This window comes from Lathyrus oleraceus, chromosome 3, assembly GCF_024323335.1.
Source record: "Lathyrus oleraceus cultivar Zhongwan6 chromosome 3, CAAS_Psat_ZW6_1.0, whole genome shotgun sequence".
Classification (NCBI taxonomy): domain Eukaryota; kingdom Viridiplantae; phylum Streptophyta; class Magnoliopsida; order Fabales; family Fabaceae; genus Lathyrus; species Lathyrus oleraceus.
Genome location: NC_066581.1, coordinates 226,732,671 through 226,749,392, shown reverse-complemented (window position 1 = coordinate 226,749,392; position 16,722 = coordinate 226,732,671). Strand labels below are relative to the sequence as shown.

General features: G+C 33.2%; 2 protein-coding genes and 1 non-coding gene across 3 annotated transcripts; all 3 read left to right on the top strand.

Moving 5' to 3' along the window:
* Positions 1–8,268: 8,268 nt before the first annotated feature.
* LOC127126460 (pentatricopeptide repeat-containing protein At4g33990) lies at positions 8,269–11,776 on the top strand. The gene is made up of 2 exons (XM_051055389.1): positions 8,269–11,124; positions 11,547–11,776. The coding sequence occupies exon 1, from the start codon at positions 8,391–8,393 to the stop codon at positions 10,815–10,817; it is 2,427 nt and encodes an 808-aa protein (XP_050911346.1). The 5' UTR covers positions 8,269–8,390; the 3' UTR covers positions 10,818–11,124; positions 11,547–11,776.
* Positions 11,777–15,037: 3,261 nt separating this feature from the next.
* On the top strand, positions 15,038–15,260 carry LOC127134279 (small nucleolar RNA U3). Its single transcript, XR_007808030.1, has one exon. It is a non-coding gene; the product is annotated as a small nucleolar RNA U3 (small nucleolar RNA).
* A 459-nt stretch (positions 15,261–15,719) lies between these two features.
* Positions 15,720–16,480, top strand: LOC127126459 (protein DMP9). Its single transcript, XM_051055388.1, has one exon. It carries the CDS (start codon positions 15,798–15,800, stop codon positions 16,452–16,454), a length of 657 nt encoding a protein of 218 aa, XP_050911345.1. The 5' UTR covers positions 15,720–15,797; the 3' UTR covers positions 16,455–16,480.
* The last annotated feature ends 242 nt before the right edge of the window (positions 16,481–16,722 follow it).

Genomic DNA, 16,722 nt, shown 5'->3' with positions numbered 1-16,722 from the left:
TATTTATAGGGTAGGTTGAAGAGGGGTGAATTAAATGTTAACAACTTGATCAGAAGGAAAAAATGTCTCACCTAAAGGAGAACTACCAAAAGGTTGATTCTGAGCAGAAGATTCTATAACTATCTCACATTTGTTAGAGCCTTCACCTTTAGCTTCAAGTATCATTACCAAAGGCCTTTTCATAGTTGCATAAGCCTTAGCCACCTTTGCATTTCCATGAGGTCATTTACCAGCCTTCTTAAATGCTTTCCTTTTCCTTCTGAGAGGAAGTTCAAGAGGAGCATCTGGAAGTTCTTCATAGGAATAAGCTATAGGTGTGATACCTGAGGCTAAGTAATCAACAATGTAAGTTTATAGGATTTCAGGAGGATCCTTTTTGATTAAAATTGGATAGTCACTAATGGGTATTCTTCTGGAGGATACTGCATCCCTATCTAGAAATTATGAGGGATCAGTAAGTTCAAATATCAGAGACATCTTCTTCAGATTTCTTCCATTGACTTTTCCTACGTCTTTGACTATCTCCTTAGTCATATTCAGCTCTTGCAGATATTCTACCAACTTGCTCTTAACAAGCACATCAGAAATGAGTTTTCCTAGAGGAATCTACTTTCTACTTTTAGTACCACCATTTATGGTTTCCTTGACCAACTCCCTCAAATACTTGAAGATAATTGAAGGTAAGTTGATCTTGATCCTAAAAGATATGTAGAACAACATATACTTCTGATCAATGTTGATGTAATCTGAGGACTTACTTGAAGGTTTGCAATGAACACAACCCAAAAGAATCCTTAACCACATTCTGAGTCCGTGGTGCAGATTCTTACTATTTATAGAATTTTTTCCATCTTGAAAGATCACAACAAAAATTTCCTCCTGTTGCACCGTGAAAAATACCTGAGCACATCGCACGCTTGAAGATACACCAGAGTCGCCACCGAACTTTATTTATTTCCGAAGGAAAGGGAAAATATCGATAAAATCCAAGGGGAATAGAAACATGGTAAGGAAGTAGGTTATGCAAGGGTAAGGTATTAGAATCCCTCACATCCATTGTACTCAACGTGAACCATTTTGATTGTTCTTTACGCGAATGGGTGTTACTATCTAAAGCTTACTTACGATTGTTTTTAATTAAGGGGAAAATAAGTTTTTAATTATGTGCTCGCCAAGGATTTAAACCTTCGTGCCTATGTATTCTCATAGTGCAATAAGAAAACCAGAGCTTCATAGTTTATGGTAGAAAATACGGTTTTGTTGGTTGTTTTCATTGAACGATGTTCATGTTCATGTTCTAGCAGTTAAACGTTGCATGTATGCTTGCGCATGTGAGACTTAAGCGTTGTTTGTATTGTTGTAGAAAGGAAATAAAATTTCCTTTGTGAAAAGATTTTGGATGCCTTAAGGAGGAAAAAAAGAATTTGATGGGTTGTGATTGATTTTAAACTTGAAAGAGTTCTTTTGATTTAAATTGTACTAAAGTCTATGAATGAAGGCAGATACTTTGAATAATGGGGCCTACGCTCCATACTAAAGGTATTCAGAACAAGGATATGAATAATCCATCTCATTCTTTTCCATTGTTTAAGGCTTGTGTCACATAATTCTAATCGTGTTTTTAAGTGTTTTTTAATTTATTTGCAAAAATATTATTGTCTTAAATGAACAAGGAAAAGAAAAGGATGTGTGAATGGGATGAAACACCTAATTTCCTATGATTTTGAATGGGAATGGACTAATGGTTGACCTAAAGGATCAAATACGAAATCATATAATCCAATTTAAGTGATCAAGGGACTTCATCACTCAAATGTGGATGAAAACCTAAAGGAGCATGCAATTGTTCCTGAAAAAGTCATATAACAAGTCTAATCACAAAAACGTAATTAATTGATCAAGAATGAACTTGATCAACTAATCAAGGATATTATCATGCCAAAATGTACACTAAGTATATGGAAATGTAAGAAAGCAACATGGCATAAAATTGAAATTAAACCTGATAGAACCTAATTTCTAATGATTTTTAATGACGAATTAAAGAAACTCCATCACTAAATTCAATTCAATTCTAAAGTAAAATATATTCTAATTAATCATTTTTTAACATGAATTTCTATGTATTTTCTATGAATTAAAAGTGTAGAAAAAGTGTAGAGCAAAGGAATTCAAGCCTAATAGCAACCGACTCGAAAAAAAATACAAAATCGGTCCAAAAACTAAGGATTTTCTTAAGTCTGAACTAAAAACGAATTACGATAATATTATGAACTCCGAATTTGCTTCTAACTCCAACATAAAACTTGTAGCTTATCCTCTCAACTTTCCAACTCATATTAGAATGCATCAATCCGATTCTTGTATCTCAAGTTATGACATGCACAACGAGAAAGTGTAAATAAGTGTTTATTAAGAAAATAAGCACTTATTCAGAAAATAAGTAGAACTCAACTTACCTTTCAAAAATATATTAAAAGCAATTAAAATAATGTGAGAAGTCATATAAAAGCTTTATCACAAATTAAAAGATAGTGTACTAAAATACACTGATCAAATTCCCTCATACTTAAACTTTTGCTCTTCGAGCAAAACTCTAAAGTTAAAATTCAAAGTAGAAAAATAATAACAAAACAGAGCGTACAGATTCAAAGACCTTCAAAATCACAAGGGTGTAAGTAAAATTCTCATTCTAAACTTCAAGAAATATGGTGTTAGTAAGAAACTTTTTCTGAAAGTCAAAACAGATAAGATGATAGTTTACCAAAGAGCATATCATGAACATCAAGATCCTCACAAGATAAAATTCACTCAACTCTTAAGTGTTTAGGTTGAGTGTTTATACTCAAGGTACATCATGAAAATTAGCACTACCATTAGCTTGAAAAGACTCTAACATTCACAATTAAAATACATGCAAACAAAGATCAAAATGACTTTTATTCGGGTTGTAACTTGGTCAAGGAAATTGTGAGATAGATCATAAGGGGTACTAGGCTAAAATCCAGAGGGTCAAAAGAAAATCGAAAGAAACTGCGGGAGTTGAGCTAAATAAAACTTCATTCACTTTCGAACAACAATCTTGCAACTATTTCTCTTCTCTTTTCTCTTTTTATTCTTTTTTCCCATAAGAAATATGTATTGTCATCCTTCTTTTCTTTTTCTATTTTTTTATTTTTCTATTATTTTTTTCTTTTCTATTTTCTATCAACTTTTGAATGAAATATCACAACTACATATTCAGTCTCACACAACTCCAAACAAGACTCTTTCAATTCTTTGAATAGGGTGATAACATTGTTTTTCATTTTTAGACTTGTTATGAGTTATAAAAAAAATGATAAATAGGCTCAAAGGGATTCTCAAACAAGGGATGATATTTTTCAGGGTTGACTTTTTTGCTAACTGGTTAAAAAATAAAACACAAACAACTTGCATTTATCATATCAGTGTGCACAACTAATCAAACAGTTTCAAACAGAGTCAAATCAAGTTTTAGAGACTAACAAACATGAGTAAAATCATACAAGAAAGAAAGAGATGTGTTTTTTTTTAATGTTATCCATTAAAAGACTCAAAATCTCACAAAGGTTAATGATCCATCACAAATGATGCACAATTTAGAACTTATACATACTTAACATACTAAGAATGCACAACACATCACTCACATCACACCACGAGTCTTTTGTCAAGAGAACTAAGAAAATACTCACACTTGCAACCCAAAAAACAAAGAAAAAGCATGCATTTTTTTTAAAGAAGAAACAAGTAAATGACAAATAAGAAAACACAAAAGAAAATGAAGAAACAAAGCAAGAAAACTAAATGACATTCCTCCCCGACACTTAAAACATACATTGTTCTCAATAAAATAATTAAGCATAAAATAAGAGAGAGAAAAGAACACACCCAAGGAGTCAAGGCGGATAGATGACTACATAAGTAACATTTCTCAATGAGAGCTCTTTTACAGTTTATTCTTTCAATGTGGGGCTCTCATGGAATAACTTAAGGAGTGTTCATTGACTTTGAAATTTTTATCAGTGCCTTTGCTTTTTATTCCAAGATCAAAGAACATTCTTCTATTGGTAAAATTGTTGAATGTGCAAGTAAATGTGATATTCTCTTTATCCTCTAGTACAATATAGATCTCATTTTTCACGATATTCAAAACCAAAGGGTTAAGCCGCATTTAGGGCTTCCTCACTATTTTTGCTTCATCTTCAAGTAAGATCTGATGCACACACATGGATGAGCTAATATCCTGAATGTCAGTCAAGGTCCATCCAATTTCCTTCTTATGTTCCCTCAATACTTGTAACAACTTCTTTTCCTGTCCAGATTCAAGTTTAGATGAAATTATTACAGGAAATTTTTTATTAAATTCTAAAAACGCAGGGAGTGACTTTAGCTCTAAAGCAAGTGGTTGTTCAATGGATGGTAAAGTTTTGGCAGCAGGAGCTACATTTACATCTGCAACATCAACTTTTTTAGTAGAAATCTCATGATAAATATCATTAGAAATATCACCTTGTAAAGCAGCTTCAATTTCAGTACAAACTGAACATAAGTGACTATCAGTACAAATATCACAAGTATAAGTGTCCTCAAAATCAGACAAAGAGAAATCAGTAAAAAGTGAATCAGGTGAAATAAAATTTCTTAATATTCTAATTTGATCAGCCATGCTATAATTATCAAATTAACACATGATCAAATAAAATCAGAAAGCATGCAATGCAACAATTACAAAAATGTCAGCAATGTCCCTATTGAGAAAAATAATGAAAAAATAGAAAAGCGATTAAAATAAAATCTAAAAATTATTAAAATATGACTGAAAGTCAAATAAAACCAAAATAAGACTCTACAATTTTTTCTGAATTTTTTAGAAAATATGATTTTTTTTTTATAAATAAAATAGAAAAACAAAGAAATTGCGATTTTGAGGGTTAAATTTGCTTTAAAGTCTTTTAAGTAAGTACTGTTTGTTGAATTATTTATGAATTTATGGAAAAAAAATTCAGAGCAATTCGAAATAGTAGTTTACATAGTGTCACCTAATAGGCTGTAATACTTACCACTATACCGCAACCCTGAAAATCAACAAACAAACAAAAAACAAAAAAAAAATGCTAACAAGATTCTAATATTGGTTAAATTCAACAAGGGTCCTCGACAACAACGCTAATTTGATCCACTGTCGCACACTGGTCAAAAACGACTTTAAAAGTATAGTAAAACATAAGCAACACTTGAATGTCGTATCACAAGGATCTTGAATGTTGTAACCAAACGAATGAAAATAATGAGGTTTTTAAGGTTCAGAACTTAAATCGTAGATAATTAAGATAAAAGCAAAATTGATAAATAAGCTAATTTACTGTATCGATTTTCGACTTATCACTGATTCTTATAATTCCAGTTCTCTAGCGGATTCCATCCTATTTGATTACAATATCCACCGACAAGCGCAATAGGTATTATATTATGTATGTTCCTAATTTATGAATTAAGCAAACGGATTTAAGTAGTCGTGAATTAAGAAAACGCGACTTAATCAAACACGATAAAGAAAAAACTACCCTAACGTGATCATAGTTAAATATCATATAAACAATCGAATTTTATCAATTTTATCCTATAAACAACAATAGAATGAAGCAAATGAATTTATAGGAAGAATTAAAAAGAAATCGAAATTAAACTGAAATTAATAAAAATCTCAAAGTAGAATTCGAATACCGTATATCAACTCTTTGAGAATTAACTCTCCATGGTATTCGTATGCCCTACTTTCTGATTCGTGAATGCTGAATAATGAAACCTAAAACTACTAATTTGTTTAAATAGAGCAAGAGAATTTAGGCCTAATAACAACCGACCCGAAAAAAAATATAAAACTGGCCCGAAAACTAAGTAATTTCTTAAGTCCGAACTAAAAATGAATTATGCGACTGTTATGAACTCCAAATTTTCTTCTGACTTCAACATGAAACTTGTAGTTTATCCTCTCGGATTTCCAACACATATTAAAAATGCATCAATCCGATTCTCGTAACTCAAATTATGACTTGCACAACGAGAAAGTGTAAATAACTGTTTATTTAAAAAATAAATATTTATTTTAAAAATAAGCAGAACTCAATTTAACTTACAAAAATCTATTAAAAATAATTAAAATAATATGAGAAATTATATAAAAGTCTTAACACAAAATAAAAGATAGTGTATTAAAAAACGTTAAAATAAAAGATAGTGTATTAAAAAACGTTAATCACCGATTCAAATATTTGATTTTGGAATGCCAACTCAAATATGTGACTGTGATAATTGATTACTTTATATAATCATATAAAATATATATGACATAGTATATGTTAATAATGAAAATATTTTAAATTATGTATTAAATATATTTTTAATCCAATAAAATTTATATTTTAAGTTATTATAAAAAAAGAAGCCTTCAACCTTCCATTAGTCTATAGACTATTTTACCTTAATAACTTTGTTAGTATTTTTAATAGACGTAATAACTACTCTCTAAAACTATATGTCACAACCGAAGTATACAGACTTTCAACTATTGTATTTCAGAATTTTGAGATCTTGTTTTGCCTCTTGTAAAAAAAAATAATGGTTTGTAAGGATTAATATTGAGAATTCTCAATTCTAATTTCTAACAGATGATATAGAGATGAGAACTCATTATCTAAGGATATATAATTTTTGGTCCATCCTTTTTTCTATTCCTAAATTATCTTTGTAGCCACTCGGTTGGTTATTCTATCACAAATTACAATAATTGTTTGTTTATTTCAATTGGTCATGCGGGAAAGAAAACATAACCACTTGCTTAACTATTTTGTTAATCGGTATTTTTCATTAAATCTATAAAATTAACAATTGCACTTCTATATAATAAAGTGAAACAAAATTATAAAAGTGTCTGAAACAAAATGAGGGAACCACTTGAAAAAAAAAGGATTTGTAGATCATGCAATTTTCGAAATTTTTACTAAAATAATTTAGTTTTTCAAAAAATTCAACAAACCGTACTTACTTAAGAGGAGACGTTAGATGAATTGACGTCTGCTTTTAAATTTAGAGAGAAGACGTCCATTGGATTGGTTAGTCCACCTTGTGTTGTCAATCCAATTGGCGCCTACGTGTTAAGTTTTAAAGGAGACGCAAATTGGTCTGACACCTGTGTATGTTTCGTAATTTTTTTTTGAAAAATATTGTATATGATAGATAAAATCGAAATCAGACCAATTCATATTAATATAAATACACGTTTACACAAAAAAAGACTAATGTCGATGACCGGGATCACCTAACCGACCTCCGATCCCACATCCCCTAGCTACCCGAACTCGTGACCCTAACCCACGTTGATGATTCACCCTAGGTGTTTGAGTATCTGAGGGCTCAGGAACATCACCACCAACTGCAGGAGATTGTCTGAGATAGTCAGACAAATTAGCTTAGTCTTGTGTATGCATCGAAGGAGTACCGCCATAGGTGAGTTCATGACCCATTGTGTTTGAGTTGTTGGAGGGCGACCGGGACGATTGAAGGGAGACATTGGTGTGAATGATGCGTCGAGGAAATGTTGAAATGATTGTTGTGGTGTTTGGTAGAGATATGGTTGTTGGAGGTTTTGGTTTTGATATGTTTAGGCTTCTTGGCTATGGTAGGAGGAGGGACGGTTGATGTTAAATGATCGTTGAGTGTCTTGGTTAAGGCGGCTAAGATAGGGCGATATGTTGGGTGCATAGCGATGTTGGATGTCTTGACGATGATCTAGATGTTGGTGGTGGTACGAAGTTTCAATACTTCTAATTTTTCTCCTTTTGGTATTTTTTCATCTAACCAACGAACCAACTCTCTCTTCAGTTGATCTAAACTACAGATGTTCTAGAAGAGTATCAACATCGGAAGCTTGTCTCTCAAATAAATCACTTTTCCATAGTGACAACGAACATCAAACATGTTTGCAGCTCTCTCTTCAGTTGATCCAAACTACATATTTTCCAGAAGAGTATCATCATCGGAGGCTTGTCTCTCGAATAAATCATTTTTCCATAGCGACAACGAACACCAAACATGTTTGCAATGTGAAGAAATGAGATGTAGAAAAATAAATCACACAACACATCTATTTATAATAAAAAAAAATCACATTAGGCGCCTGACCAATTAAAAAAAACGGACAAATGGGCAGGTAGCCGTTTAAACGCTAGTATCCGGTAAAGCTACTTTTAAATAAAGAGGTGCAACAACACTTCACGTTTTCGGTGCCATTCCCGCTACCAACACCGTAACTATTAAACGCTCCCGCTCATTGCGCGACCGCGTCGCCATCAACATTGCCCACTTCTATGCTTCCTCTTCTCAAGTTCGTCCCGGTTTCTAAATTTTCTTTATTGCATCAACGTGCTTACCAATGTTATTCATCAGCTACATCTTTTCTACAAAAAGATACAGAATTCAGTGCTTTATTCAACTCCTGTGTGAATGTTAATCTTACTAAGCAGGTTCACGCTCTTCTAGTTGTGTTTGGAAAATCTCAAAATGTTGTTCTATCTACGAAGCTTATTAATATGTATGTTACTCTTGGAGATATTTCATTATCTCGCTCTACTTTTAACCACATTAGCAAAAAGAATATATATTCATGGAACTCAATTATATCTGCTTATGTTCGATTTGGTCAATACAGTGAAGCTATGAGTTGTGTCAATGAATTATTTTCCATGTCTGATGATTTAAGGCCTGATTTTTATACTTTCCCTCCTATATTGAAAGCCTGTGTAGATTTTGTTGATGGGAAGAAAGTACATTGTTGTGTTTTTAAGATGGGTTTTGAGCATGATGTATTTGTTGCTGCTTCGTTGATAAATTTATATTCGCGGTTTGGTGTTTTAGATGTTGCATACAAGGTGTTTGTTGATATGCCTGTAAGAGATGTGGGTTCTTGGAATGCGATGATTTCGGGGTTTTTTCAGAATGGTGATGCAGCCGGGGCGTTAGGTGTGTTGAATAGGATGAAAGGTGAGGGGGTAAAGATGGATACTGTTACGGTGTCGAGTATACTTCCTGTTTGTGCGCAATCGGTAGATATTGTTAATGGGGTTTTGATTCATTTGTATGTGTTGAAGCATGGGTTGGATACTGATGTTTTTGTTTCTAATGCTTTGATCAATATGTATTCGAAGTTTGGTAGGTTGTGGGATGCACAAAGAGTTTTTGATCACATGGAAGTGAGGGATTTGGTATCTTGGAATTCTATAATTGCTGCGTATGAGCAGAATAATGATCCGAATACTGCACTTAGGTTTTTTAAAGGGATGCTACTTGTTGGAATACAGCCTGATTTGTTGACGGTTGTGAGTTTGACGTCTATATTCGGTCAGTTAAGTGATCAAAGGGTTAGCAGATCTATTCATGGATTTGTTATGAGGCGTCAGTGGATTGAGAAGGATGTTGTGATTGGCAATGCACTTGTGAATATGTATGCGAAGTTGGGAGATATGAGCTGTGCACATACAGTTTTTGATCAGCTTCCTAGCAAAGATGCAATTTCATGGAACACATTGATCACAGGTTATACTCAAAATGGTCTTGCAAGTGAAGCAATTGATGCTTACAACATGATGGAAGAGTGTATAAATATAATCCCAAACCAAGGGACTTGGGTGAGCATTATACCGGCATATTCTCATGTTGGAGCTTTGCAACAAGGAATGAAAATTCATGGGAGGCTAATAAAAAACTCTCTCTACTTGGATGTCTTTGTGGCTACCTGCCTAATTGACATGTATGGAAAATGTGGGAAGTTGGAAGATGCAATGTCTTTATTTTATGAAATTCCACGGGAAACTTCAGTTCCTTGGAATGCCGTAATATCTTCTCTAGGGGTTCACGGCCATGGAGAAGAAGCTCTGCAACTTTTCAAAGACATGCTAGCTGAAGATGTGGAGGCAGATCATATTACCTTTGTATCTTTGTTGTCGGCTTGTAGCCATTCGGGTTTAGTTGATGAGGGCCAAAAATGTTTTGATATTATGCAGAAAGAGTATGGGATCGAGCCTAGTTTGAAACATTATGGCTGTATGGTTGATTTGCTTGGCAGAGCTGGATATTTGAAAAAAGCTTATGATTTAGTGAGAAATATGCCTGTACAACCAGATGCATCCATCTGGGGTGCTCTTCTCTCTGCTTGTAGAATACATGGAAATGCAGAATTAGGTACATTAGCTTCAGAACGCATATTGGAAGTTGATTCGGAGAACGTTGGCTATTATGTTTTGTTGTCGAACATCTATGCAAATACCGGAAAATGGGAAGGAGTAGTTAAAGTAAGATCCTTGGCCAGAGATCGAGGATTGAGGAAAACACCTGGTTGGAGCTCTGTTGTAGCCGGCAGTAAAGTTGAAGTCTTTTATACTGGGAACCAAACTCATCCAAAATATGCAGAGATATACAGAGAATTAAGGGTTTTGAGTGCTAAAATGAAGAATCTTGGCTATGTTCCAGACTATAGTTTTGTCTTACAAGATGTTGAGGAGGATGAAAAGGAACAGATTTTGAATAGTCATAGTGAGAGATTGGCCATTGCATTTGGAATTATCTGTACACCACCAAGAAGTCCGATTAGGATATTTAAAAACTTGCGTATTTGTGGCGATTGTCATAACGCAACTAAGTATATATCTAGAATTACTGAGAGGGAAATAATTGTGAGGGATTCAAACCGTTTCCATCATTTTAAAGATGGGATTTGCTCATGTGGTGATTACTGGTAAACGACGCAAATTTATGGAAATATGAAAAGATCTTGCCGTAGTACACCAGATATGCATAAATCAAAACTTTCTGAAGGCAGACTCACAAACACTTTTTTCAACAACTTTCAGCTGCTTCATAGCTACATTGAGTTTAAAGCAAAACAGCTCAATGTGTTCTTCATCTCATGTTGCTACCTTTATCTCTCCTTCTCCCGAACCACTTTCTCTCCTCCAAAGATCCTCTCATGGCATGGGCAGGCAGCTCTAGAAACAACCTTATAGAGAACACAAAAGCCCAACTTGCACAAAGCTTCAAAATTCAAAGGTAAGTATTAGGGTATTGGCATGATTATTTATCCCCTTCAGGTTATACATAGATTTACTTTTTATTTTAAATGATAATTTGTTGACTGAGCATTTGATTATTTTTACTATGTGATTACTTTTATTTTTTCGTCACAGTATGTGAAACTTAATTGACCACAATAGATCTGTTGATTGATTTTACTTTCTTTGGTACAATGACTTGGAAGCTTTCGCAACCTATACATCAATAATTTTGTGAGTTGATACTTGTACTGTGATTGTTCATTCTGCAGCTTTCCATTTATGTATACTGTATTGCTTTTATGTTGGTATACTTGCTGCACTGGATAGCTTCATTTAATGGCCACTTTGCTTCAGGTTGAAAATAATTAGATAAGATGTAATCTGATTAATTAATCATATTATACGAATGATATGCAGCTACAAAAAGGCCAAGGAAAGTATAAAGTGGAACATGTAATTCAAGGAACCTGATTAAAGACAGGTTTCACTTTTAATTTCTATTTTACAAGAAATCATGGGTATGGTGATTGTAAATAATGGTAGTGTTTTAAAGAGTGATTTCAGTTTTAATTTTTATTTTAAGGAAATCATGGGGTGGTGATTGTAAACAATGGTAGTTATTATATTCTTGCAATCCTTGCTTTTCAGTTTCGTCATAATAAGCATTTTTCTATTGGAAATTTTTGTCTAGGATGCAGGCATAAGAGAAGTTTGAACAGTGTAATCTAGCACATAAGTTCTTCATATTATTAATTTAGAGAACTTGGCAATTAAATCAAAAGTTTTGCCAAGAACTTAAGTTTTCACGCACAAATTTAATCATAGTTGCATAAAGAATAATTAATGCAAATGAGACTTTTGCGTCACATGGTTTTCTTGTTCATATACCTTTGAAGATAACAAGAACCTTAATATAAGATTCTTGAACTTAAAGTAGGGCCAACAATTATCTCCGAATTTATATATATAAAATAAACGTCGAGAGTGTTAGAACTTGGAACCAATGGTGAATAATAGAGAAATTAGAGTGTGGAGAGAGACATAGAAATTGAGAAAGGGTGTGAGAATATTTTCGTTATCATAAATGATAATGCCTCCAAGGTATTTATACAAATATTACAAGTTGATTGAGACACAAGTTACATAAGTCAAATAAGAGAAAAATAAAATTCTTGGACCTGTAACCAATTACACAAAACCTGTAATAGGTTACCGTTGAAACAAAATAGAAATAAATTAACTAAAAGTGGTAACCGATTACTACGAATGCATAACCGATTACATCAACGTCAGAATCACGTTTCTTCAATTTATTTGACTTATTTTGACACTTGTAACCGATTACACACTCGTGTTAACCAGTTACAACACTTGAATTACTAAGAAACTTTTAACACACCACCTTAACTCAAATGCTCCAAGTCTTCTATACCCATGTTCATCTTCAACATCTTTAACACTTTAATTGTGACTCCCTTGGTCAACAAATTAAGAACTTGTTCTTCACTTCGACAATATCTCAATCTTAATCTTCCTTCTCTAACAAGGACTTAAATAAGAGTTACAAACTTAATTTAATATGAAACATCTTGATAAATTGCATTATTTTCTTTGTCTTGAGGTTCATTATACATCCAATGACATGTTTATCCATCAACACAAGTATGCTACAAATTTTATTTCTATGTTTGATCTTCAATCGATTAATTTGGTAGATACTTCCCTTGAGGTTAATGTTAAATATCATCATGATGATGGTGATCTTTTCCTGATCCCTTATTGTATTGAGAACTTATGGATAACCTTAATTACTTGACTATTACTCACCCTAATATATCTTTTAATGTTCAGCAAGTAAGTGAGTTCATGCATTCTCCTCGCTATCTTATCTTGGTTGTGGTTCATTGTATAATTGGCTACTTGAAAAGAACCTCTCACCGCAGATTATTCTTTTGCGTTGAAATTTCTCTTCAATTGCGTGCTTATAGTGATGTTGATCAAGCAGGATGTCCTGATACCCATTGTATGAATGCATAAAATATATAGAAGTTGATTGTCATTCCATTCGTGACGCCTATGATGATCGAATGATATCACTTCCTCATGTCAATACTCAATTATAGACCACATAGATTCTTATTAAGGCTCTTTCAGCCCACGACATCAATTTCTTGTTAGCAAATTAATGTTCTTTGACCAACCGCATCAATTTGAGGGGATGTTAATCATGAATTAATTTTTACATTTATTGTAAATAATTTACGTTCCTAAAACAGAAGATTGGTTATTATGAATTTTAATTAGTTATTATGAATTGTAATTATCTTTAATGTATGCATTATAAATGTATGAATTACTAAACACAAAATTATGATATCCTCAATATGTGTACGAATGATTTAATTTGATTTGGTTCAATTTATTTTTAAAAGCCAACTAAATCAAATCGAACCGCACTTTTTTTTCTCTTGCGGTTTAGATGAATTTTAACGTCAAAACCGTACTACGAACGCATCTTGTGTTGAGGGTTAATACGGAACTTAATTTTTGGATTATCCATTGAATTGTGAAATAAACACGCTATCATAAATTTAAAATGTGTTAAAGGGTTAGTCTGAAACTTAACCTACATACTCGCTTTTCCATTAATATAGATATCGATTTCCATACTATTTTTTTTGATAAAATGAGAGCGACAAACTTACAAAGTGGTTTGACGTGTATTGGACATAAGTTTGATTCCGAATTACGCCAAGAACATTTTCGGGTTTCATACATGTATCTCTTCACCACTAAAGGTGCGAAGAGAAAACCCCGACAAATATGGCCAAACAATAAATATAACCAAGTCATAAATCTTGGAGCAACATTTTACTTCAAGAGAGAAAACAAGAGAAATTGTTGCTCTTAAAATGTACTACTTAACATACTTTTGGTACTGTATTTTACTTCAAAGAGAGAAGAAAATAACAAGAGAAACCAGTTCAGCTTTTCAATAACCAAAAACAACATTCATTATGTTAGCCTGTTAGATGATGATAGTTGAAGTTGTGAGGTAGAAAAATCTGGAGCTATATGACAATGTAACCCACCTCATTCATTTATCCTTCACAGTTGTTGATATTTTCTTTCTGTTTCTGATTGATAGATTTTACTTGATACAAGAGGTTTTGCATATTGACATCAAATTCTGGACAGGAACATAGCGCACATACATATATAGTTTGAATCATTGATCCACCTTCCTTCCTTTATCAGTTGAGATGAGTATTTTTTATCTGAAAATATGATGAAAAAGGAAACCAGTTAAGCTTTTGAATGACCCAAAACAACATTCATTATGTTTTATAACCAACCAATGTTATAATTTAAAGGACGTTCAACGGAAACAACCTAAAGTTTTTGATGCCTAGGCAATCTTAATTGCAGCTGCATCAGGTGTACTAAAGATCTTTGCATGTTTCAAACAACATGTGATGCCTTAATAAATCATGGTAATTCCACCCCAAGAGGAAGGTAGTGTATGCATCACTACAATGTAATGCAGACATGTTAAGAAAACTTAAAGTTGTTCATTTGTTAAATAAACAGTAACATTTGAAGCAATTAAACTCTGCTGTTGAGTTGAGGTCAGTATTTAACTCAAATAAACATATGCTTTCTCATGTTTTTACAACCAAGATTTAAAAAATAACCAACGACGAATCTTAATTGCTGTATCGTTAATGGTTGATGTTTAAAATCTTGAATAAGCTTCATAATGAGTTTAGACAAATTCATGAAACGTTTTGCCAAACTTGTGAGTAGAATATAGTATAGTAGGCGTTTCAGAAATTGAAAGAGTCCCACATCGTTTGCTTTAGGCATTTAAAAAATGTTTATATAACGATAAGACGAGACCAATAGACACGACCTTACTTGAACAGGATCTGTTCTATAGGCTCGTACTACTGTATCCTTGATTTCTAAGGAGACAGGAACGAAAGTCTGGATGAAGAAAAGAGACCGTGCGATCAGAGCGTGATTAACGGCTGAGATGATTGTCAGGTTGATATGGCATCTCGTGCAGTAGATGATCGTTCTCGTGCAGTCTACTCTGTACGGGGTGGTCGTACGGTGATATGACAGACTTCTATTCTTTTTTATATAAATACAATACAATTTTGCTACTGAACATGTTTATTTTTATTATAATTTGGAGGTAGAGTTATATTGCGTAGAACAATTTATCCAATTTGCAATGTAACTTCAAATAATTGTGCTACAAAATAAGGCATGGAAAACATGCTCAAATATAGAGTTTAAAAAAGTTAAATATGACAAGAAAAAAAGATTTGGATTTGAAATTAAAAAAAAAGACGGCTTACATCTTAACATCTCCATGCTCAAATATAGAGTTTAAAAAGGTTAAATATGACAAGAAATAAAGATTTGGATTTGAAATTAAAAAAAAAGACGGCTTACATCTTAACATTCAACACAATTAAGTGGCAAATCAAAGTCCTAATTAGTTAACCGTCAAAACATAACCACTCACAAGATTTTTTAACCGATGGGAATGTACATTTCCACTATATATACAAACCAACATTCAAATCCAATTCCATTCATTCATAACCATAACTATTGAATCACTCACACACACATGTTCTTCATAAATAATCAAATATGGAACAAACTCAACCAGAAATTGGAATCAAAGTATACAATGTAACACCACCGCCACAGGAGGCCGTGGGCGCCGTCACAACCCAGTCGTCCGATCCACCGGAACCCGGGAAGAAGCGTCGCGCCATAATGGCAAAAGGTGTTCAAAAGACCCTCTCAAAAACTTCCCTACTCGGAAACTTCCTTCCAACCGGAACACTCATCACATTCGAAATGGTCCTTCCATCAATCTACAGAAATGGCCAATGCACTCATATTCACACCATCATGATCCATTTCCTCTTAATCATGTGTGCACTCTCTTGTTTTTTCTTTCACTTTACAGACAGTTTTCATGGCGCCGACGGTAACATTTACTACGGTTTCGTTACTCCGAAAGGGCTGTCTGTTTTCAAACCCGGACTCGCTGTTTCGGTTCCTAAAGATGACAAGTATAAGGTAGGGTTTCAAGATTTTGTGCATGCGGTTATGTCGGTTATGGTGTTTGTGGCTATTGCTTTTTCGGATTATAGGGTTACTAATTGTTTGTTTCCTGGACATGAAAGAGAGATGGATCAAATTATGGAGAGTTTTCCAATGATGATTGGAATAGTTTGTAGCGGTTTGTTCCTTATTTTTCCTACTTCAAGACATGGAATTGGATGCATGTCTGCCTAATTTGTCAGTATATATGTATTCATTTGTGTGTTTGTTTGTTTGCATATATCATGCATTTATGTTTAAACAATCTGAAGACTTTGTAATTTCAGATATAGTAACATTTGATATATTGGAACCATAGTGTAATCACTGAATGTGTTATCTTCTTTTGTTTTTGCAAAGGCCAAATATAATAACATACTGGCAGAATCACACTAAGTTATATCCATGGTTGAGTTTTGTGGTTAGAAATTTTGAGATTTGACGGAAACATATGAAGAAACTT

Excerpts from the sequence above, each read along its gene's own strand:
- LOC127126460 (XM_051055389.1), top strand. The coding sequence starts at position 8,391 with ATGCTTCCTCTTCTCAAGTTCGTCCCGGTTTCTAAATTTTCTTTATTG.
- LOC127126459 (XM_051055388.1), top strand. The coding sequence starts at position 15,798 with ATGGAACAAACTCAACCAGAAATTGGAATCAAAGTATACAATGTAACA.